The 19,631-nt window shown below is 43.0% G+C and overlaps 1 protein-coding gene across 1 annotated transcript in view; it reads left to right on the top strand.

Moving 5' to 3' along the window:
• Nucleotides 1-17,852, top strand: part of LOC124286044 (rabankyrin-5-like) — a 45,162-nt gene extending 27,310 nt beyond the window's left edge. The window contains exons 15-23 of the mRNA XM_046722362.1: nt 341-403; nt 673-766; nt 2,552-2,929; nt 11,527-11,674; nt 12,111-12,201; nt 12,933-13,057; nt 14,301-14,447; nt 15,631-15,721; nt 16,514-17,852. Of these exons, the coding sequence (XP_046578318.1) occupies nt 341-403; nt 673-766; nt 2,552-2,929; nt 11,527-11,674; nt 12,111-12,201; nt 12,933-13,057; nt 14,301-14,447; nt 15,631-15,721; nt 16,514-16,646 (1,270 nt within the window). The 3' untranslated portion in view covers nt 16,647-17,852. The remainder of the gene's footprint in view (nt 1-340; nt 404-672; nt 767-2,551; nt 2,930-11,526; nt 11,675-12,110; nt 12,202-12,932; nt 13,058-14,300; nt 14,448-15,630; nt 15,722-16,513) is intronic.
• Nucleotides 17,853-19,631: the final 1,779 nt, after the last annotated feature.

Here is a 19,631-nt window from a genome sequence, read left to right on the forward strand (position 1 = left end):
ATATTGCTTAAAGCGGCGTAAAACTAAACTCACTCATTCATTCACTCTGACAGATGTTAATCATGCCAAGATATGATTATTTACAGGCTGTTGTGGTGTGGCTTGAATATTGTTCACCCGGGTGTGATACTCCATAGCTATATAGGTTTTGATTGTCCATGGATATGAAAATTTGTCACATAGAGCAGAGTTTGTTTCTCCTTGGACATGTTGGAGATACAGTACATTAATGCTTCTCCCGTCAGTTGTTGGCTGAATGACATATTCAGTCTGAGATGTAAATCAACAAGCTACAATCAATCTTTTTACAGACATCTCCATGTGTTCTGCTATTTTCCAGTGGTTGTGATAAGAACAGTCCCAGGAGAGCAGGTCCTAATGGGGATGGAGGGGAAGAGGCAAGGTGAGGGTCAACAGGGGAGACAATCTACTCCATCTTTTCATACAGTTCATGCAAACATATTTTGCTACTTAAAGTTACTATAAAATGATACTAACTAACTGAAGTCACCATCTTGAACAGCAAATGAAGTGCCACTGTCTCTGTTGATATATTTGTGATGTTTGTTGGTGTAGAGATGGATAGAGTCCCCTGCACTTAGCGTGTGCCTGGGGTCTAGAGAGGGTCGTGCAATGTCTCTGTTGATATATTTGTGATGTTTGTTGCTGTAGAGATGGACAGAGTCCTCTGCACTTAGCGTGTGCCTGGGGTCTAGAGAGGGTCGTGCAATGTCTCATGGAGCACAATGCTGATGTCAACAGCCAGGTAGGTCACACAATCTGAGGTGCAGTAAATATAGAATAGGCACAGATAATAAGGGCTCCATGCCTCTAGGCCAGAGACCTATTGTCATCGTTTGGATTATTATTATTATTATTTATTATTATTTTGCTGATTTTTGTGCCAAACATACCTCCTAAACCAGTGCTCCAAATCGCTTACAAAAAATCACACAGATGCCCACCGAGGTGAAGATATTCCCCTTAAAAATCTCTGGGCTCTAGGCCCAATAGCAAAGGGGAGATAATTCAAAATTAATTCAACTAATTGTTCCAACACTTCCAAATCTCTTGTACAGATGCACGATCGAATTCCCAACAGTTTTGCCTGGACGGGTCAAGTCGCTAAAATGTACCGTTTGGCAGTTATTTTTGTTTTCAGTTTTTGGCCATGTTTTTCAGCAGTTTTCTGAGTAGTTTGCTCCCAAAATGTGCTGAGCTCGAACCATCAGCTCTAAACATTCCAAACTTTCCATAACTGATGTCCAGTAACCATTGTGCAAATTCTGCACAAAAAGTGCCAGTATGGTAGATGAAGTCTGGTGATTCCAGAACACTAATTGTTTTGAACGTAGACCCAAGAACAACTGAGATACATCCTTTCAAAGAGGGAACTATTTCTTCTCCAGAACTTCTTAAAAGGTACATGACCCGTCGTTGCTTGCAACTATATTTGTCATTTGGATGGGCAGCCAGACAGTAATTATAACATGATAGGCAGAATATTTTTGAATAGGATGATGTTTTTTCTAGCATAGCAGATGTAGAGTTTAGCAATTAAGTACCAACTTAGAAGCTGCAATATAGAGTTTGTTTGATATTGCTGTCCAAGACTTATGTTATCTGTTTGAAGTCTGATTTCTGTCAGAAGATGTACCTATTTAGGAGGTGGCTGGAGAAAGGGCATGAATTGTATTCATAAATACTTGAATCCTTCAGGTGTTTCCTTGTGGTCAAGGCATTTCAGTTCCTCATTCAGAGTTACATCCCTTGGATATACCAATAATGGTCACCTGTTTGAGCCCTAGATTCACCCTGATTATATTTCTAGGTGTGTTACCAACATACACACGCCCATGTGTAAGACCTGTCACACTTTGTGCTCTCTCCCAAGTCAAGCTGACGTTCAAGTCAACAATAATCAAAACTCAATCTGTCATAAGTGCTTAATGCATAAAGTTTGTCAAGTTTGTCAATATGGAAGTTGTGCTTTGAAAACAGGGTTGAGGAGCCATGCCCACAGACAGTAAATTATTCAGGGCCAGTTATTGTCATATTGGGGTTATTGGAATGGCTAGTAAAAAGTATGAACATCAGTTTACCTATTTTGTTTCAAAGCATCAAAGTACTGAAATTATTGTTTGTGATTTAGTACTGTGTAAGCTTGAAATTAGTTCTGTGTTAGCTTGAAATTAGTACTATGTAAACTTGAAATTAGTACTGTGCAACTTGAAATTAGTACTATGTAAACTTGAAATTAGTACTGTGCAACTTGAAATTAGTACTATGTAAACTTGAAATTAGGACTGTGCAACTTGAAATTAGTACTATGTAAACTTGAAATTAGTACTGTGCTACTTGAAATTAGTACTATGTAAACTTGAAATTAGTACTGTGTAAGTTTGCTCTGATAATGTGTAGTAGCCAGTTTCATGAGGGACCAGTAGAAGTCTGTAGTGGCACTTGTTATGGGTTTTTATGTTGGACACTTTAAAATGGAGGTTTTCTTCCTTGCAAAGTGTCTCAATTAGAGAGGTTTGTGTTGCTTCAGGATGCAGAAGGGAAGAGTCCAGTTCACATCGCCATCGAGAACCAACATGCAGTCATCATCTCCCTTCTCCTGTCTCACCCAAGTCTCAATCTCACACTGAGGGACAAGAATGGCCACACTCCATTCTCCGCTGCCATGACAACCAAGAACAACAAGGCAGCACAGCAGATACTGAACCGAGAGCCTACAGCAGCAGAGCAGGTGGACAATCGTGGTCGTAACTTCCTGCACACGGCCATCCAGAAGGCGGATATTGAGAGTGTGTTGTTCCTGTTGAGTGTACATGCCAACGCCAACTCCCGGGTACAAGACTCGCAGAACCTCACCCCTCTCCATCTGGCAGTCAGGACGGGTTCAGAGATGATCGTCAGGAACCTTGTGAGTTGACAACGTGACCTTGGTCAAAAGAATAAAATCGTGTCATATATATTCCTGTATAGTAGGATGCCTTTACTGGTCAAATTGTTCCAGGGGAGGTGGGGTATCCTTGTGGTTAAAGCGTTCATGCACAACGCTGAAGACCTGGGTTTGATTCCTGTTTCTGGTGTTCCCCTGCCCTGATATTGCTGGAATATTGCTAAAAGCGTATTCACTCACTCACTCAGATTGTTCCATCCGTAAAACAACAAATAGCAGTCGCAGTCAGTTATACCAGGCAGCTTAGGTTATCGTTATTATTTTAGACTAATATATAGTAAATACTACAAGTGAAATAGCAGAATACCAGAATATATTATTCCAGATAAAACAATAGTTGTTTGAAGTATTGTTGGTTATTTTGTAACTGAATCAAATTTAGAGTGGGAGAACACTGTATAGCAGAACATACAAATACAATTTATATAGTAAATAATCGTGTCAAGTTTGTTGTCAAATGTAGTAGTTTCACTGGCCAACTTTGTTGTTGCCTGTGTGTTCCTCTACCTTCGTTGAAGGGATATGATGTAGAGAGGGATGCAACAAAACCTGCGTCAGTCAAATGTTTAGTTGCCAAATATTAAAATGTCATGGATGCATTGCATTTCTTCTTTTTCAGAAGAAGTCCTCCTTGGGGTACATATAAGCATTTAAATGTCAATTTTAAATCCTACGACAGTTGTAACTATATTTTTTTATAAAATATTTACAAAACAAAAAAACTTGAGACCACCCCTACAGGGCCCCACCAGACCCCCTACAGCCAAGAGCAGATAAATTTTGCCGTCTACCTCGTACCTCACTGATCATGCTGTCGTTCTGTTGAATAGACGTGCGTGGTGTTCGTTTCGAGTTTGCTCTCCTACCGATACGATGAGTGTAAAAGAGTCTCAATCTGTATGTATGGTTCCTTTCTTTACGCACGGGCGTTAGATGGACTTCATATGTTGATATTCTGATTCATCTTTTGGTGTAACTTTGCTGTGGGTTCTCTGTTTTCCAGCCTTGTGGCAGACTAAATGGCGGACCGCGAGATCGTGGTTTCCTTGCTACATGTTCTTAGTAGCTTGTAGTAGGGAGTTCATGTTATGTTTGCATATTATATGGTAGGCTTGCCTAAATTCTCTCTCTTTTCAGCGAATTTGTGGTAAGTCGTTGAGTAATTTTGATAGTGTTCGTTTTTTATCACTCCACTTTACTCCCTAGTATGTAAAAGCAAGGGCGCTAGCCATTTTTCTGGTTTGCATTGTATGTTTAGTATTTAAATGGCTGTAGCTTGTAGCATTTAAATATCGCCCATGCGTTTTATTTATTGCTATTTACTTGTGTTTATATGTTTGCTGCTTCACAGTTCCTGCTAGTAACACTGGCGCGGTTCTGTTTGCTACAGTTTAAGCCCAGGATGGTCATAAGGTGTGCCACCGGTGTTTACCCGAGGACGCTCACGACAATCAAGGATGTTCATAATAAGCGCCCTTGCATCAATATTCCTGTTACGTTATGTTGTGTTATGTTACACATACACATTTCATACGTTTACACACAACGTGGCTCATAGTGGCTGAGGTTGTGTTTGTTTTGTTGTTGTTTTTCCTGGGTTTCTGCGCCTCACGCGCATTCTTTCAGGCATGCAGATTTTATGTTTTTCACTAATCTGCTTCAGGTGGGGGATAATTTTTGATGAAAGGTTTCTAAGGAAATCCCTTTATCGTCCCCACGTCTACTCCTCCCCCACAAACAATGTTGCTACACTAACGATTGATTTCTTACTTATAGCAGCAGCGGAAATCGATGGTTCACGCTCTCATCTCATATTTTCCCAATTCCGAGAGGAGATTGGTACCGGGTCTACGGGTAGAGATTACAACGACGCATCATTTGGGGGAGGTCCCGAGCTCTGGCTCCGGGAAGGGCCTGAACCCCTGGGGACGATCAGACCCGAGCTTTGGCTCCGGGGACGCTTTGAACCTGTGGACTAGCACCGACCCAGGCTTTGGCCCCGGTAGGGCGCAGATCCCCGGCGCCGGTAACTCAGGTCTCGGCCTGATGTCTATCGACGCCCAGGCCAGGAGGCTGTTGAGTGTGACGCAGCTACGGAGCTGCCGATCACCTCGACGCTCCGAGGTCTACCTGTGTACACCAGGGGAACCCTGCATTGCCAGGCTACTCCCATGTGTCTCGGGACCGGGGATCGGACTAGCACCAACCTGGGCTTCGGCCCCGGTACGGAGCAGATCCCCAGCGCTGTGAGCTCAGGTCTCGGCCTGATGTCTATCGACGCCCTGGACAAGAGGCTGTTGAGTGTGACGGAGCTACCGATCACCTCGACGCACCTCGAGGTCTACCCGTGTACACCAGGGGAACCCTGCATTATCAGGCTACTCCCAGGTGTTTTGAACCGCGAGTTCGAACCGCCGACCCGAGCATGTATATACAGTCAAATCCCGATGAGTCGAATCTCTGGGGACCAAGTAATAAATTCGACTTATCGATGTATTCCAGACATAGGTATGTCTATGAGGGTAGAAAAAAAGATGATCCAGTCCTAATTCCTCCGCCTAAGCATTTTTTTATTTAATGATATCCCTATCACTAATAGGGCCACCTTATCAGTTCCAGTCTGATTAGAACACACAGTGATTTCCGTAAAATGACTAATCTGCCTTTTGAACTCACCCGTCAAAGGCGGAAAGGTGTGAGCCGCACTGGTTTGTTAATTGGATCAGTTTGCTACACCAATCAACTTCTCATTGACTGACTTCGGCTTATGTATACAAGATTGCTGTTGTTTTAATCTCATGAGACCAAATTTTCTTCTCGAGTCATCGTGTGTATTTATGAGACGAATTCGTGTAACCGGAAATCAAATGATGACAACTATAACAGGGAATGGTCGGGACCGACAGGTACTCCGCGTTATGCATAATATTCGAGACACCGGCATTCGACTCATCGGGATTTGACTGTATATATATGTATGTGTATGGATATTTTTATAGCGCTATAGGCTATGTTTGACTATATGCTCAGTGCGCTTTTGGAGACAGTACTGGAAGAACCCTGATTTATCAGGCTACTCTTACGTGTCTCGGGATCGGGGTTCGGTTTAGAACCGCTGAGCTTTGGCTCCGCGGATGCTCTGAACCCCGTTCCGTGAGTAGCACTGACCCGGGCTTCGACGCTGGTAGGGTGCAGATTCCTGGCGCCGGTATTTCAGGTCTTGGCCTGATGTCTACCGACGCCTTGACCAAGAAGCTATCGAGTGTGCCGGGTGTGTCAATCACCTTGACGCTCCGAGGTCTGTCTGAGTGCTTAGGATACCTTGATTTATCAGGCTTCTCCCATGTGCCTCGGAACCGGGGGTTCAGGCTCGTTCAGTGGACGAGTCGATTTGAGCTTCGGGTCTTTTCGCTACTTTGAACTTAACCATGAGTAGGTTCGTCCCTGAGGCAAGTGCGAGATAGAATCGCAGCTGTGTTGCCTCAGGTGTTGTCCGTGTCGAATACCTGAACTGTTGGAGTTCGCCTCCCGGAGGGAAGCCTGCTTCCAGCAAGGCCTCCAGGACAAGGCCTCACACCCTACCGTCAATCTGCCGTTGTTTCCTCTTAACAGCTCAACGAGCTGTATGCTCCACTTGGCGCATCTCTCAGCTCTACTGAGGGAGCTGGTGGTAAGGGGAAAGAGCGCCGGTGATTTTTCATCGGCGACTCTGGGCGGCATCTGACGGAGGTCAACTCTCATCTGGCTTGGGACTGCATGCTAATGATGAGTGCGGTTATGGGCCTATGGCGCCCGGGACTGTTTCAAGGAATACGAAAGTCTGTCGAGCTTCTCATTAATCCCTCAGGTGCCAAGGCACCGGCAAACCTTATGTTGCCGACTGCAGGGGTTTACTGTATTCTACTACAAATCGGCAGTGTTGGCTTCCCGGGAGACGGCGGAAATACTCCAAGCCAAGATCCAGTCTCTGCTGGGCAGGGCAACCATCGAGGTGGTTTCCAATGGTCAGGAATGGGTTTGACTCCATTTATTTTCTTGTTGCCATTAAGAACGAAATGTTCAGACACATTTTCATCTGAGAGCTGAACAAGTTAAAAGAGGTACTGTCCTTCAAGATGGAGACACCGCGCTCGGTGATCTCATCTGTCGAGACAGGGGATTGGCGCACGTCAATCGACCTCGAGGTCGCGTACCTCCTTGTTCCATTGCACCCTGATTTCAAGATTTACCTTCTGTTCTTCTTCGATGGTTCGTGCTACCAGTTTTGTGTGCTCCCCTTAGGCTACATTACGGCGGCGCCAAGGGTGTTCACCTAATTGAGGTGTATTACAGCCCAGATAGCCAGATTGCAGCTAGTGCTGGTGTTGTCACCCGTACCTAGGCGGCTGGCTCATCAGGGTTTTAGAATAACAGTTGAGTCTGGGAACCTCACGATCAGTGTTGGTCACTCTTACGAAGCTGCCAAACGTCAACCTCACGCAGTCAGATGGACAGACGTCAGGCGTCTCTCCGAGGGACTCCCCCTGGAGACAACGTAGCCCTAAGTCCAGCCAGATACATCCCTCCCGGGTTGGGGCAATGTTCTGGGCGACCTGTGGTCTCTTGACAACGAAGTCACAACCTGCACATCAATGTGCTGGAATTGACAACAGTCAGGTTGGTGTTCGATCCCATACACCGGGATTCGAATTACCTTTTCGGCCAAACATTCTCACTCTGAATGGGGCGCCACACCCGAATCCTCAGATTCTCTGGGTGGCTTGGCCTCTGTCGGGTCTAACCCCCAGACACGCGTAATACCTGCAGCCGTTGCAGACAATTCTGGCTTCGAGGTGGGATTCGACACCCGTTCAGTGTGTTGATAGATGGGGCTCGCTGGTGTGCAGATTTCAGAATCCCTATTCTGCGGATTTAGTTCGGATATTGGAGTTACTATAACCTCGTTTTGGTTGAGAGCCTTAGGACCTCCACCATTCCCGGGTACTCCATGGCTATTTCCACAGTTCACACCTTGTTGGATGGTGCTCTGCCTAGGCAGCACCCTCTCGTACAGCACTTCGTAGCTGACATGAACAGGGTTCGACCGCCTTGGCGGCCACCCAGCCCACCTTAAAATTGCCAATTATTCTCAATTGACTGTCTGGCCCTGACTTTTCAAGTATATCATCTCTCTCACTTCGCTTGTTGACCTGGAAGACAGCTTTACTTGTGGTGGTGGGCTCTGGTAGAAGGGTCGGATACATCCATGCAATACCCACTGACCCGACACTGACAGTATTTTATACTGATCATGTCCGTATTCGCCTGCCGGATACCTACCACTCTCAGTTCGATATTGCTTTCCACGTGACTGCTCATATCCAACTTCCACCCCTTACCCAGCCTTCCACACCGGGGACCAATCTTTCGATTGCTCACCCGTTGGAGTGACTATAACGAAGTACGGGTACCCATGTGTTCTGTTTGGTGGCGGGAAGACTGGGGAGTCTGCTAGCAAGCGGACTTTATCTCGTTGGCTTGTTTCCGTAATTGTTCGGTTACAATGCTAAAGTGTACCTTCCCCCGAGTGGTTGAAGGCAGACTGGGTAGGGCAGATGCCGCTTTGTTGGCAATACACAGTGGCACTGCTCAATGAAGAGATCGGTTCTGTCGCTCTTTGGAGCCGGCAGAACGCCTTCATTCGCCATTACCGACTTGACACGCATTCTAAGGATCGTGCTCGGTTCGGTGTTTCGGTTCTCTCCAGTGGAGAGTGTCCTGCCACCCTGACCAAGTTAGTAACTGGTCATTGGTATCGGTTCTGTGTTCAATGTCGATATGGTTCATATCACTACATCGTATAAGCCTTACCACCCTTTCGGGTTGGGTCGGGTTTGGGTGTACACACAACCCTGACGTCCTCTTCACTTAAAGGCAAGAGAGGGCGGGGCCGGTTTTGAACGCTATAACCAGTCATATGCTATTAACCCGTCTTGCGACGGAATTGGGTACGAACCCCCCACGGGTCACTGCTTGGTATGCCTCTCTTGGAGCCGCATGTCACGTGACCAGGTTAGTGTAATAGTGAGCCAACACATGTTTGGCTACGCTTTTCGCTATTCAGGGGATTTCGCTAACAGATTTTTTCCCTCTTCCCAAGACTTAAGTATTTGGGAGTCTTTGTTAATCAGCACTTTGGGTGATGGTGGTTTACACTTACCCTCCTCATGCCGAGAGCGTTTGCTGGGGGTGTTTTATCCTGCATTTCACTCATACAATGCATGGTGTTACTCGTTCGATTTCCTCAGAAAGTTTTTAGCGAGGCTAATAATTTCTCTGGGTTTTATCGAGGTCCCGGCAAGCCCTCTTCCAAACAGGAGGGGTGCATTCGAGCATTAGTTTGCAGTACTTATTAGCTCGACTCCTGGGTTACTTTACGCTTTCCCTACCCTTATACCTCTCGCCACACTTCTCAGGGTGGGGCTATATTAGGGTTGGGAGTTGTTTCGGCATGCCCCCATACATTCCTTTCCATTGTAATGGTTGGGGGTGGGGTTTAATGTCATAATTGATTTGAGACAACTGACGTATAAGCTTGGGCTCTCTCTTTCCTGCCCTAGCCATGCCCCTGCCTGATTGACATCAGCGGTCAGGTGGCTCGGTAAGTGTGTTTTTTTCTTTTTCCGTATCGGTTGTAGATTTCACTCCACCAGGGGTTTAGTTGTTGCCAGACAGAATGCCACTCCCGTCTCAAATATCTTTGGGAGTCTGTCTTATGCTTATATGTACCCCAAGGAGGACCTCTTCTGAAAAAGAATTATACAAACCTGTAGAGGTTATGAATTCTTTGAAGAAAGTCCTCCTTGGGGTATGGCCACCCGCCTCCCATCATTCTGTCTGAAACGTTCAGCATGAAAAGTGAGGTACGAGGTAGACGGCGAGAGTTTCCTGCTCTTGGCTGTAGGGGGTCCTGTGGGGCCCTGTAGGGGTGGTCTCACAATACAAAACGACTGTTTTTTGTTTTGTAAATATTTTATGAAAAAATATAGTTACAACTGTCGTAGGATTTAAAATGGACATTTAAATGCTTATAAGTTATATGTACCCCAAGGAGGACTTTCTTCAAAGAATTCATAACCTCTACAGGTTTGTATAATTTTGCAGTCACAAGCGGGCATGTTTAGAACCCAGGCCTGTATCTAGAACACTGATGTCTTTACTGACTGCACTGTTTTGACTGTTCTGACACTCCTGTTTTGCTTCTCTAATTACTGACTTGCTTTAGTCAAATTACTGACTGGACTGACACTCCTGTCTTGCTTTATTGGTCTACATAACTGACTTGCTTTACTGGTCTACATTACTGACTTTCTTTACAGGTCTACATTACTGACTTGCTTTACTGGTCTTCATTACTGACTTGCTTTACTGGTCTACATAACTGACTTGCTTTACTGGTCTACTTTTCTGGTCTACATAACTGACTTGCTTTACTGGTCTACATTAGTGATTTTTATTACTGGTCTACATTACTGACTTGCTTTACTGGTCTTCATTACTGACTTGCTTTACTGGTCTACATTACTGACTTGCTTTACTGGTCCACATTACTGACTTACTTCACTGGTCTACATTACTGACTTGTTTTACTGGTCTATCTTACTGACTTGCTTTACTGGTCTACATAACTGACTTGCTTTACTGGTCTACATTACTGACTTGCTTTACAGGTCTACATTACTGACTTGTTTTACTGGTCTACATTACTGACTTGCTTTACAGGTCTACATTACTGACTTGTTTTACTGTCCACATTACTGACTTACTTAACTGGTCTACATTACTGACTTGCTTTACTGGTCTACATTACTGACTTACTTTACTGGTCTACATAACTGACTTGCTTTACAGGTCTACATTACTGACTTACTTTACAGGTCTACATTACTGACTTGTTTTACTGGTCTATCTAGGGGCGGTGGGGTAGCCTAGTGGTTAAAGCGTTCGCTCGTCACGCCGAAGACCCGGGTTCGAATCCCCACATGGGCACAATGTGTGAAGCCCATTTCTGGTGTCCCCGGCCGTGATATTCCTGGAATATTGCTAAAAGCGGCGTAAAACCATACTCACTCACTCACTACTGGTCTATCTTACTGACTTGCTTTACTGGTCTACATTACTGACTTGCTTTACAGGTCTACATTACTGATTTTTTTTACTGGTCTACATTACTGACTTGCTTTACAGGTCTACATTACTGATTGTTTTTACTGGTCCACATTACTCACTTGCTTTACTGGACTACATTACTCACTTGCTTTACTGGACTACATTACTGACTTGTTTTACTGGTCCATATTTCTGACTTGCTTTTTTGACTGGACTGACACTCCTGTCTTTCTTTTCTGACTTGCTTTACACTGGTCTCTGGTTTTGCTTTACTGATTTGCATTTTCTGGCTTACTCGGGTATCTCTGTGACTTACTTTCCTTTTCGCTTTACACAGTTAAGCTGACTTGCATGACTCACTTGTTTGGGTGATGAGCTGATGTTGACTCATATGATGTTGTCTTCTTCAGATACTAGCTGGAGCATCTATCAATGAGATGACAAAGGCAGCTGAGACCTGTCTCCACCTCGCTGCAGCCAGTGACCACGCCTCCATCTGCTCAGTGTTACTGGAGAATAGCATAGATTATGATGCTGTTGATGAAAATCTGAATAATGGTATGTAGCTGGATGAATATCTCATTGATTTTGCAATATATAGCCTGTAGTCTTGTTGTACAAAGATATTACAACTGAAATATGAGAAACAGCCATTACTCTGCAGTAGTCTGTTAATCTGAAGACACAGCCATTTTGTTAATCCATAGTCACTGATATTAGTCTCTGATTATCTTTTCATACACAGATATTGTCACCTCACAATTGACCTTGTTCTCACTTCAAGTTCCACTTTTATCATATTTATGGCCTGATGGAAGTCACAAGATACACCTCATTGTCTTACACTTTTATTTCATTAAGAGGAAGGTGAATGTTAACTTATGCTGATACATTTGTTACACATGTGAGCTCTCTTAGCGTACTAGCTTAAAACCCTGTACACCATGCTACTGACGGTTGTGGTGTTACTGACACGTGCTGCATCTGTCCACAGCCCTGCACATAGCGATACACCAGGGGAACCTCAACACTGTCAAAGTGCTCCTCACGGAGAGCCGGATCAACGCCGAGACTGTCAACGCCAAGTGAGTAGCACTGCACTGGTCTTGTAGGTGTGGCAGAGGTCATGGAGTAATCAACACTTTCTGTTCAGCGATACTGTCTAAGAAATGCTACTGTATTGTCCATGGCCATCTCTTGCAGTCCAATATTAGTTTTGTATCATTGTATACTTCCTTGATAGGCTTTTTAGAAGTTGGGATGATGAAGAATGATGATACTTTTTTATGGGTATATATATGCAACTTCCTTATTCTGAGCAAGGCGACGTTTCGACATAGATTGTCATGTCGTTCACTTGCTTGACAATGACATTAAAATCTATGTCGAAACGTCGCCTTTCTCAGAATAAAGAAGTTGTATACCCATAAAAAAGTATCATCATTCTGCTTGTATACTTAGCAGATTATCAACGGTATAATGTAGTTTTGTCAGGTATCTCTTCTTTGTAGCTTTTCTCTCTAATTGCTGTTAAATCTTCACTTGTGCATTTGTTCTGTTGAACAATACATTCACACTTACTAACCAGGGCCTAGATTTTCGAAGCTCTCTTAGAGCTAAGATAGTCGTAAGTGCCATACATTAACATTAACTTGCGACTATCTTAGCGCTAAGAGAGCTTCGAAAATCTAGGCCCAGATTGTTTTTGAGGGAAAGAAATGGTCTCAAACAGCTGATAGTATGATATTATATATGAAGCACTCGGGTGTATTGCCATGATATTAAGTGTGTCGTACATGTTTCATTTATAATACAGGGGTCAAAACCCTCTCCATATACTGGGACAGTACGGCAGGGACAATGCAGCTGCCATCTTTGAACTGTTCCGCGAGACCATGCCTGAATATAACATTAACAGACCTGACTCCGAGGGAAACACCGGTAGGTGGTGTGTGATCCTGTGTATAGAGCTCAGATCACAAATCAGTTGAAGTTAAACGTTGGGTGCGGAGATTCCTTGGATGGGTGACCATGTTTGGCAGCTTGACTCCTGAGAGTTTTTAGGACTTCAGTCCTGCCCCACAATGAAGCACATGTCATACATGTGGTCTCACCTTCGGCTAGAGAGTTTGTTCAAAATTGCTTCGGTTTCACCTAGCAGAAAATGGGTACATGGTGGGAAAAGTCATGTGACTATTAACCTCCTAACGCCTCACAGGCAGCTTAGGTTATCTGGGGTAATAATTCCCCACTAGACTTTGTGATGCACCGGTGAGCAGCTTTATGTTGGATACCAGATGCCATAGAAATCCAGTATATATATATATATATATAGGTGCATCACACTTAGAAAGATTCCACATGCACTTACATTTAACTTGTATATACATGGTGACTCACTCATTGGCAAAGTTTGTCCTTGCTTGACATGCAATACTTACGCACTTGGCAGCTGTTTATAAGGGTCCTAGTGTAAAGGGCAACATGACAAAAGGGCCCCAAACGGAAAAGTCAGAAGGGCCACAAAAAAGTCAAAAGGGTCACAAACCCCTAGTCAAAAGGGCCTCATCAAAAGTCAAAAGGGCCTCATGAAAAAGTCAAAAGGGCCTCAGACCTTTTACTATAACACACTATCAAAAAAAGATGTTATTATTATATTTTTATATGGGGCCCTTTTGACTTGGGGTCTGAGGCCCTTTTGACTTTTTGGTGTAGCCCTTTTGACTTTTTGATGTGGCCCTTTTGACAAGGGATCTGAATCCCTTTTGGCTTATTGATGTGGCCCTTTTGACTAGGGGTTTGAGGCCTTTTTTACTTTCTTGTGGCCCTTTGGACTTTTCCGTTTTGGGGCCCTTTTGTCATGTCGTCCTATTGCCCTGTTCCTGTTTATAATTCATCATGTTAGCCTTGCTCTGTGTGACGCTGATTATGCTGTCATGGCTGTCAAGTACTACTACTCTCCCAAAACATTTACAGGATGCTGTCCTATTTTGTTAATTTGCTGACTGCAGCATAAAATCCTGAAAGTTGATTTCCTCATATTCTTGTTCACTCTGAATGACCTTGGAGTTATTATCGATCAAATGTTCCAATAAAACTCAGGTGATACGTGAAGCATGTATATTCCTGGTACAGATTACAAATAGCATAGCTAAGTTACATAGAGTTTGTGTTATTCTTCCAGCACTGTTGTTGGCTTACTGTAATGGCAACGGCAACCTGTGTCGAGCTCTGGTCCGGGCAGGTGCTTGCTTCGGCATCATCAACAAACAAGGTCTCAGTATTTTCAATGCACCAGTTGCCACCAAACAGTTGCTGTTCAAGTTATTAGGTGAGTTTCATCAATTTGTTGTGGTGATCATTTTCGTTGCATCCCTTTGTGTGCCATTGATATTCTGGTGATATTTTGATTGTAATGTGTAGAATGTGTTTGTATTTAATCCATTGTTTCGTTTGAGGACTTTCTTTACTTAATTGTTCCTTTGTTTACTGGTCTTTTCTTCACTGTAAAGTTACAAGAATATTTTTTGATTGGTTTTTGCCCCATATACACTTTATTAATTGCCAAAATTAAATTACTTTTAGAATTTAAATGAAATAGTACTTTGGTGATGTTTATTTTTTATTTATTTTTCTTTACCTCCTGCCTTTAGGTTTTCTGAGGACAAAAATCCGTAAAACAAGAATGAAATTGGTCTGGCCTTACTAGTATATTTTATCAAATCAGACTTCAGTTGGAAAAGATGTTTTGCTGAAAAAAGACTGATAAAAGAAATCAGATGGTTCCCGAAGCTCTAATACAAGAGTGGGAATTGTCTACATGATATTAAGTTGTATGTGAGTGAGCACACCAGGTCTGGTTGGATACCAGTGATATATCTGCTACATCCAGTCAATAAAAGTTCAGTGAAGTTTGACTGGATGTCTATTTGTGGTGTACCATTCAACAAAACCAAAGCCAAGCTGTGGTGGTGAATGGGGTCACTGTATGTTCATAATACCTAGGAGATTTATTGCACTAAAAAACTGACTTTGCCTCACTTTGGTCAGCCAGGTCCAAACTGAGAGTTGATCTCTCTGCAGCTCAAGTTTTTGTGTGATCTTGGCCACCATTGTTGCTGCAAGATCCTATTTTTGTTTTCAAGTACTCTTTTCTAAGGCTTACAGTATTAAAGCATCTCATTCCTAAAATCTGTAAAACCTTGTAGAACAGGAAAGATAAGTGTAGTCTGCCAGACAAGATGGTGTCAGGATGGTTCTGTGAGTGAGTGAGTTTAGTTTACACCGCTTTTAGAAATATTCCAGCAATATCACGGCTGGGGACAACAGAAATGGGCTTCACACATTGTACCCATGTGGGGAATCGAACCGAGGTCTTCAGCGTGACGGTTCTGTATTTAGAAGTCTGTTTGCAGTGACAGCAAGACAAATTTACATGTTATTCTCCGTCTTCTTGAAGAACAAAAGTGGCCTGTGATGGTCGTGAAAGATAACCTTGTTATATATGCCTGCAGATATGCTGTCAAAGGAACCCCCATGGAGTGAGGGAGAAATCTGCCTGGAGTGTGGAGTCAAGTTCAGTATTAAAACTAGAAAACATCACTGGTAAGTACTGATGTCTGCATGGTCTCTGTGTAGTCTAGAAGTCCTAGACACGTCTCTAATAAATACACTTTAATGAACATGGTGCCCTCGTCATGTACGGTACTGCTGTACAGAGTTGTGTTCCTTGACCATGACAGGATGCTATTATTATCCATAGATTCATCCTGATTAAGCTTCTGGGTTTGTTGGCAATATATTTCAATGCTGTCGTTTATACCTTGAATTTACAGAGTTTTAAATTCAGACAAATCTGTGCGCGGCCATAGAGGCTTCTCTCAGACATGCCAGAAGAGAAACAGTCTCCATTGTGATCAGATACAACCTCATACAGAACTTTTACTCTAACACTGGTTCTGTCTGTGTGAAGATCTGACCAGTCCGTGATAGTGTTCACCCGTCCCTGACTTGATTCCTTACACGTGGCAGGGAGTTTGGGTACTGCCCTGATGCTTGGTTTAACACAGACTGTTGTAGTTTGTTTGTATGCTTGTTGTTTAATGCCGCACTCAGCAATATTCCAAGTAAATGGCGGTGGTCTGTAAACCATCGAGACTGGACCCAACAATTCAGTGAATGTCAATGAGCATCGATCTGTGCAATTGGGATACGATGACATATGAGATGAGACAAGTCAGTGAGCCTGACCACCTGATCCTGTTAGTCTCATCTTCCGATAAGGATGGGTTTCTGAAGCTCAAATCTACAGCCTGTAGTAAAAGACATACTAGTATAGTTTCAATCTCTGACTGTGTTGATTATTTGTATTTTGAGCCAATGCCTTATCTCTTTCAGCCGTCATTGTGGACGCCTGTTGTGTTCCAAGTGCTCAAGCAAGGACATGCCAATAGTAAAGTTTAATCTCAGTAAGCCTGTGCGGGTATGTGACATTTGTTTCGACGTCCTCTCGGTGGGGGGCTTCATGTGATGGAGATGCAGCTCACTTTGTTACAGTCATGACCATGTTTGAGAAAGTCTTCTACATCCCAAATGTCACAGGGAGACGTGTCTGCTTGCTGTGTTGATGAGGGCCAACATGACAACGGACATCTTACTTCTTGTGTTGTAGGAGAGGAATATAATCCATCTGTCACGAGCAGTGGCACTGTGGCAACTATCTTGCCTGTCAGTTCACAGAAGACAGGAATATTATCCGTCTGTCATGGATGTAGGAACTATGGCAACTATCTTGTTGGTCAGTTCACAGAAGACAGGATTGTATTCTCCCATTGATGTGAGCAACAAATGTAGAATATCTACAGTGTCAGTGTGTTTGGTAGGAGAGAGGAACATATTTCCAGTGTGCTATCTGAGGATGGTCAATCATCAAAACGCGATGTGGAAATTCCAGGTTCGTGACAGAAGACAAAAGCCTATGCCATCTTATTCCCTGTGACTGTCGCTGGGACATAGTGCTCACTTGTTCTTCATCATGTTTGAGAAACTCAGCAAGTACATGCCAGACAAGTGCCCATCCTTGACATCCCAGTGTACATGAGGGAGAGATTCCCACTGCGTGTATTGTCTACTACATCAACTCTGCTACATCCTCTCTGCTACATCCACTTTCAGCGCTTTGAGCATTGCCCTTGTGTGGTGGAAGGCAGCGCTATATAAATACCTTTATTATTATTACTACATCCTCTCTGCTACACCAACTCTGCTACTCAGGACAGAAGATATTCACATTTACAGAGACAATCAAGGGGCACAAACGGCCATTCCACAGGTCTTTAGAAGACATCTTTGTAGGATGGAACAACATGTAAAGTTATGAAAATGACTCTTCTTGCAAACACACTTATGTGTATTAAATGTTTATGTCATGTTTATTCGATATTTTAGCAAGGTATGCAAGAATTGATATATGTACAAAACAGTATTTTAATGATATTATAATTTTGTGTATTTCATTTACTTTTTCTTAATCAGTTGCCTTTAAAGTTTCTTCACAGATGTGGAAATCATGTACATGAAAGTCGGGTTGTTTAGATCACGGCATCAGCAAGTTTGTGAGGTTATGTAGGCTGCTGCTACTACACATGCCAACCATGATATTCAGGGCTCCAGATAATAATTTTGACTCAGGGATATTTCACTCCTCAAAATTAAAATTGAGGAGTAAAATACCAAATGGAAATAAAAGGAGGAGTATTTCACAGGTTGCATGGTTTTATTGCTGTCACAGAGACACATAACATTTAGCAGCTTTTATTTAGGTTTTTTGGTCTGCGTTGGCATATAATCACATGTAACCATGAGAAATTTGACTTCCAACAGAAATCGTTTTGTCAGTGGCACTATTCCCATCATGTTTATTCTTAACATTATATCTACATTTGACAATATTCGCTTCAATAGAGACTAGCAACACTATTCGAGATCTTAAGATCGGATGTGTAGGACTGAAACAATATTTAGACAGGTTTGGTTCATGCATGTAAACAAAATCTGACTGGTATTCTGAGAAAGTTATGTGTATCTCTCTCTCACTGATTATACTGACTCATCTTATCTGGAGCCCTGTGATATTCCACTGATCTGTCATGAGTACACCTCCTCTACACTGTGTGTCGGTCATGTTGTGTTACTGTTGTCGCAGACAGTTTACAATTTGAATTTGAAATTGTTGTGTTTCTTAACTTGAACAATACATGTTGAATGTAACTATTATTGATGGCACACAGAATTAAGGGACTTTGTGTAGGGGTTATGACCTAGGCTTTTATCTGTGGATTTACTTTGTTGATTCAGCTGAAGAGATGTTGATGTTTGGTGGATTATAGCTTCTTGTCTATCGCTGGCAGTATAAACTATTTGTATTACAGTGATGAGGGTACATTTGCTATTGTGGGAATGTAGTTAATTTTGTAACTGGTTAACACTTCAATTCCTTCACAAATTTTTAACCTCCTAAAATAACAGCAACATAGAGTTAACAAAAACAGTCTTGTGTCAGCAGAAAAATCAAGGAAAATCACAGTATGTCTGAACTGCTAGTGCATCATTAAATCTGGACTCTCACTAGCTATAAATCAGGCCCCAGTAGGAGATTGTAACATGTTACAAACTTCATCAAATCAGTTGGGATACATCAGTCATAATTCATAGGTTCTGGTCCCACAATTTCACCGTTAGTTTCAACAAATGTCACTGCTAAACAAGCTTAAGGAAACAACCGTGTGAACACCAAGTCTTGCTGTTCATGGACTGGAACAGCCATTTCTATTGATAGGATGGTGCCCGTGTAGTAAAACGAAGCCTGCAGCCAAACCTGTTCCCCTGTTATTACCTACTCTACCATTCATCCTAATCCATACAGATACATTACATGCTGTTGTTAGGCAGGTGACATGTACCCAGTTCTCCTATAATGTACCAAGGGCTCGTTTCAGTGATCAAATCCCAATGTCTTTCTTAAGCCAAGGGGGGGGGTGGGGTAGCCTAGTGGTCAAAGCGTTGGCTCGTCACGCGAAGACCCGGGTTCGAATCCCCACATGGGTACAATGTGTGAAGCCCATTTCTGGTGTCCCCTGCCGTGATGTTGCTGGAATATTGCTAAAAGCGGCGTAAAACCAAACTCAGTCAGTCAGTCAGTTTTAAGCCAAGGTTAAAGTATGGGAGAAATAATCATTGTAGTACTAAAGTTGCTTTGTGCAGGTGGGCCCTGGAAGAGTAAGCTGAAAACCATTTATATTTTCATATATCCTGAACTTCCATGTATCTTTTGGAAAGATTTAATTATAGCAATGACGTCATTTTGAAAATATGTAAGATGTCATTGATATCCCTCTCAGACATTGACAATAGGTAACTGTGCTTCATGGGATGGTCAGCGATACTGACTGATGTTGTTGATAGACAACACAATTCCCTGGTTAAAAGTCCTCTCGCACATCTCGTTATAGCCTCG

The sequence above is a fragment of the Haliotis rubra genome, unplaced genomic scaffold (assembly GCF_003918875.1).
Source record: "Haliotis rubra isolate DU_JTF1 unplaced genomic scaffold, ASM391887v1 Scf373, whole genome shotgun sequence".
NCBI lineage: Eukaryota > Metazoa > Mollusca > Gastropoda > Lepetellida > Haliotidae > Haliotis > Haliotis rubra.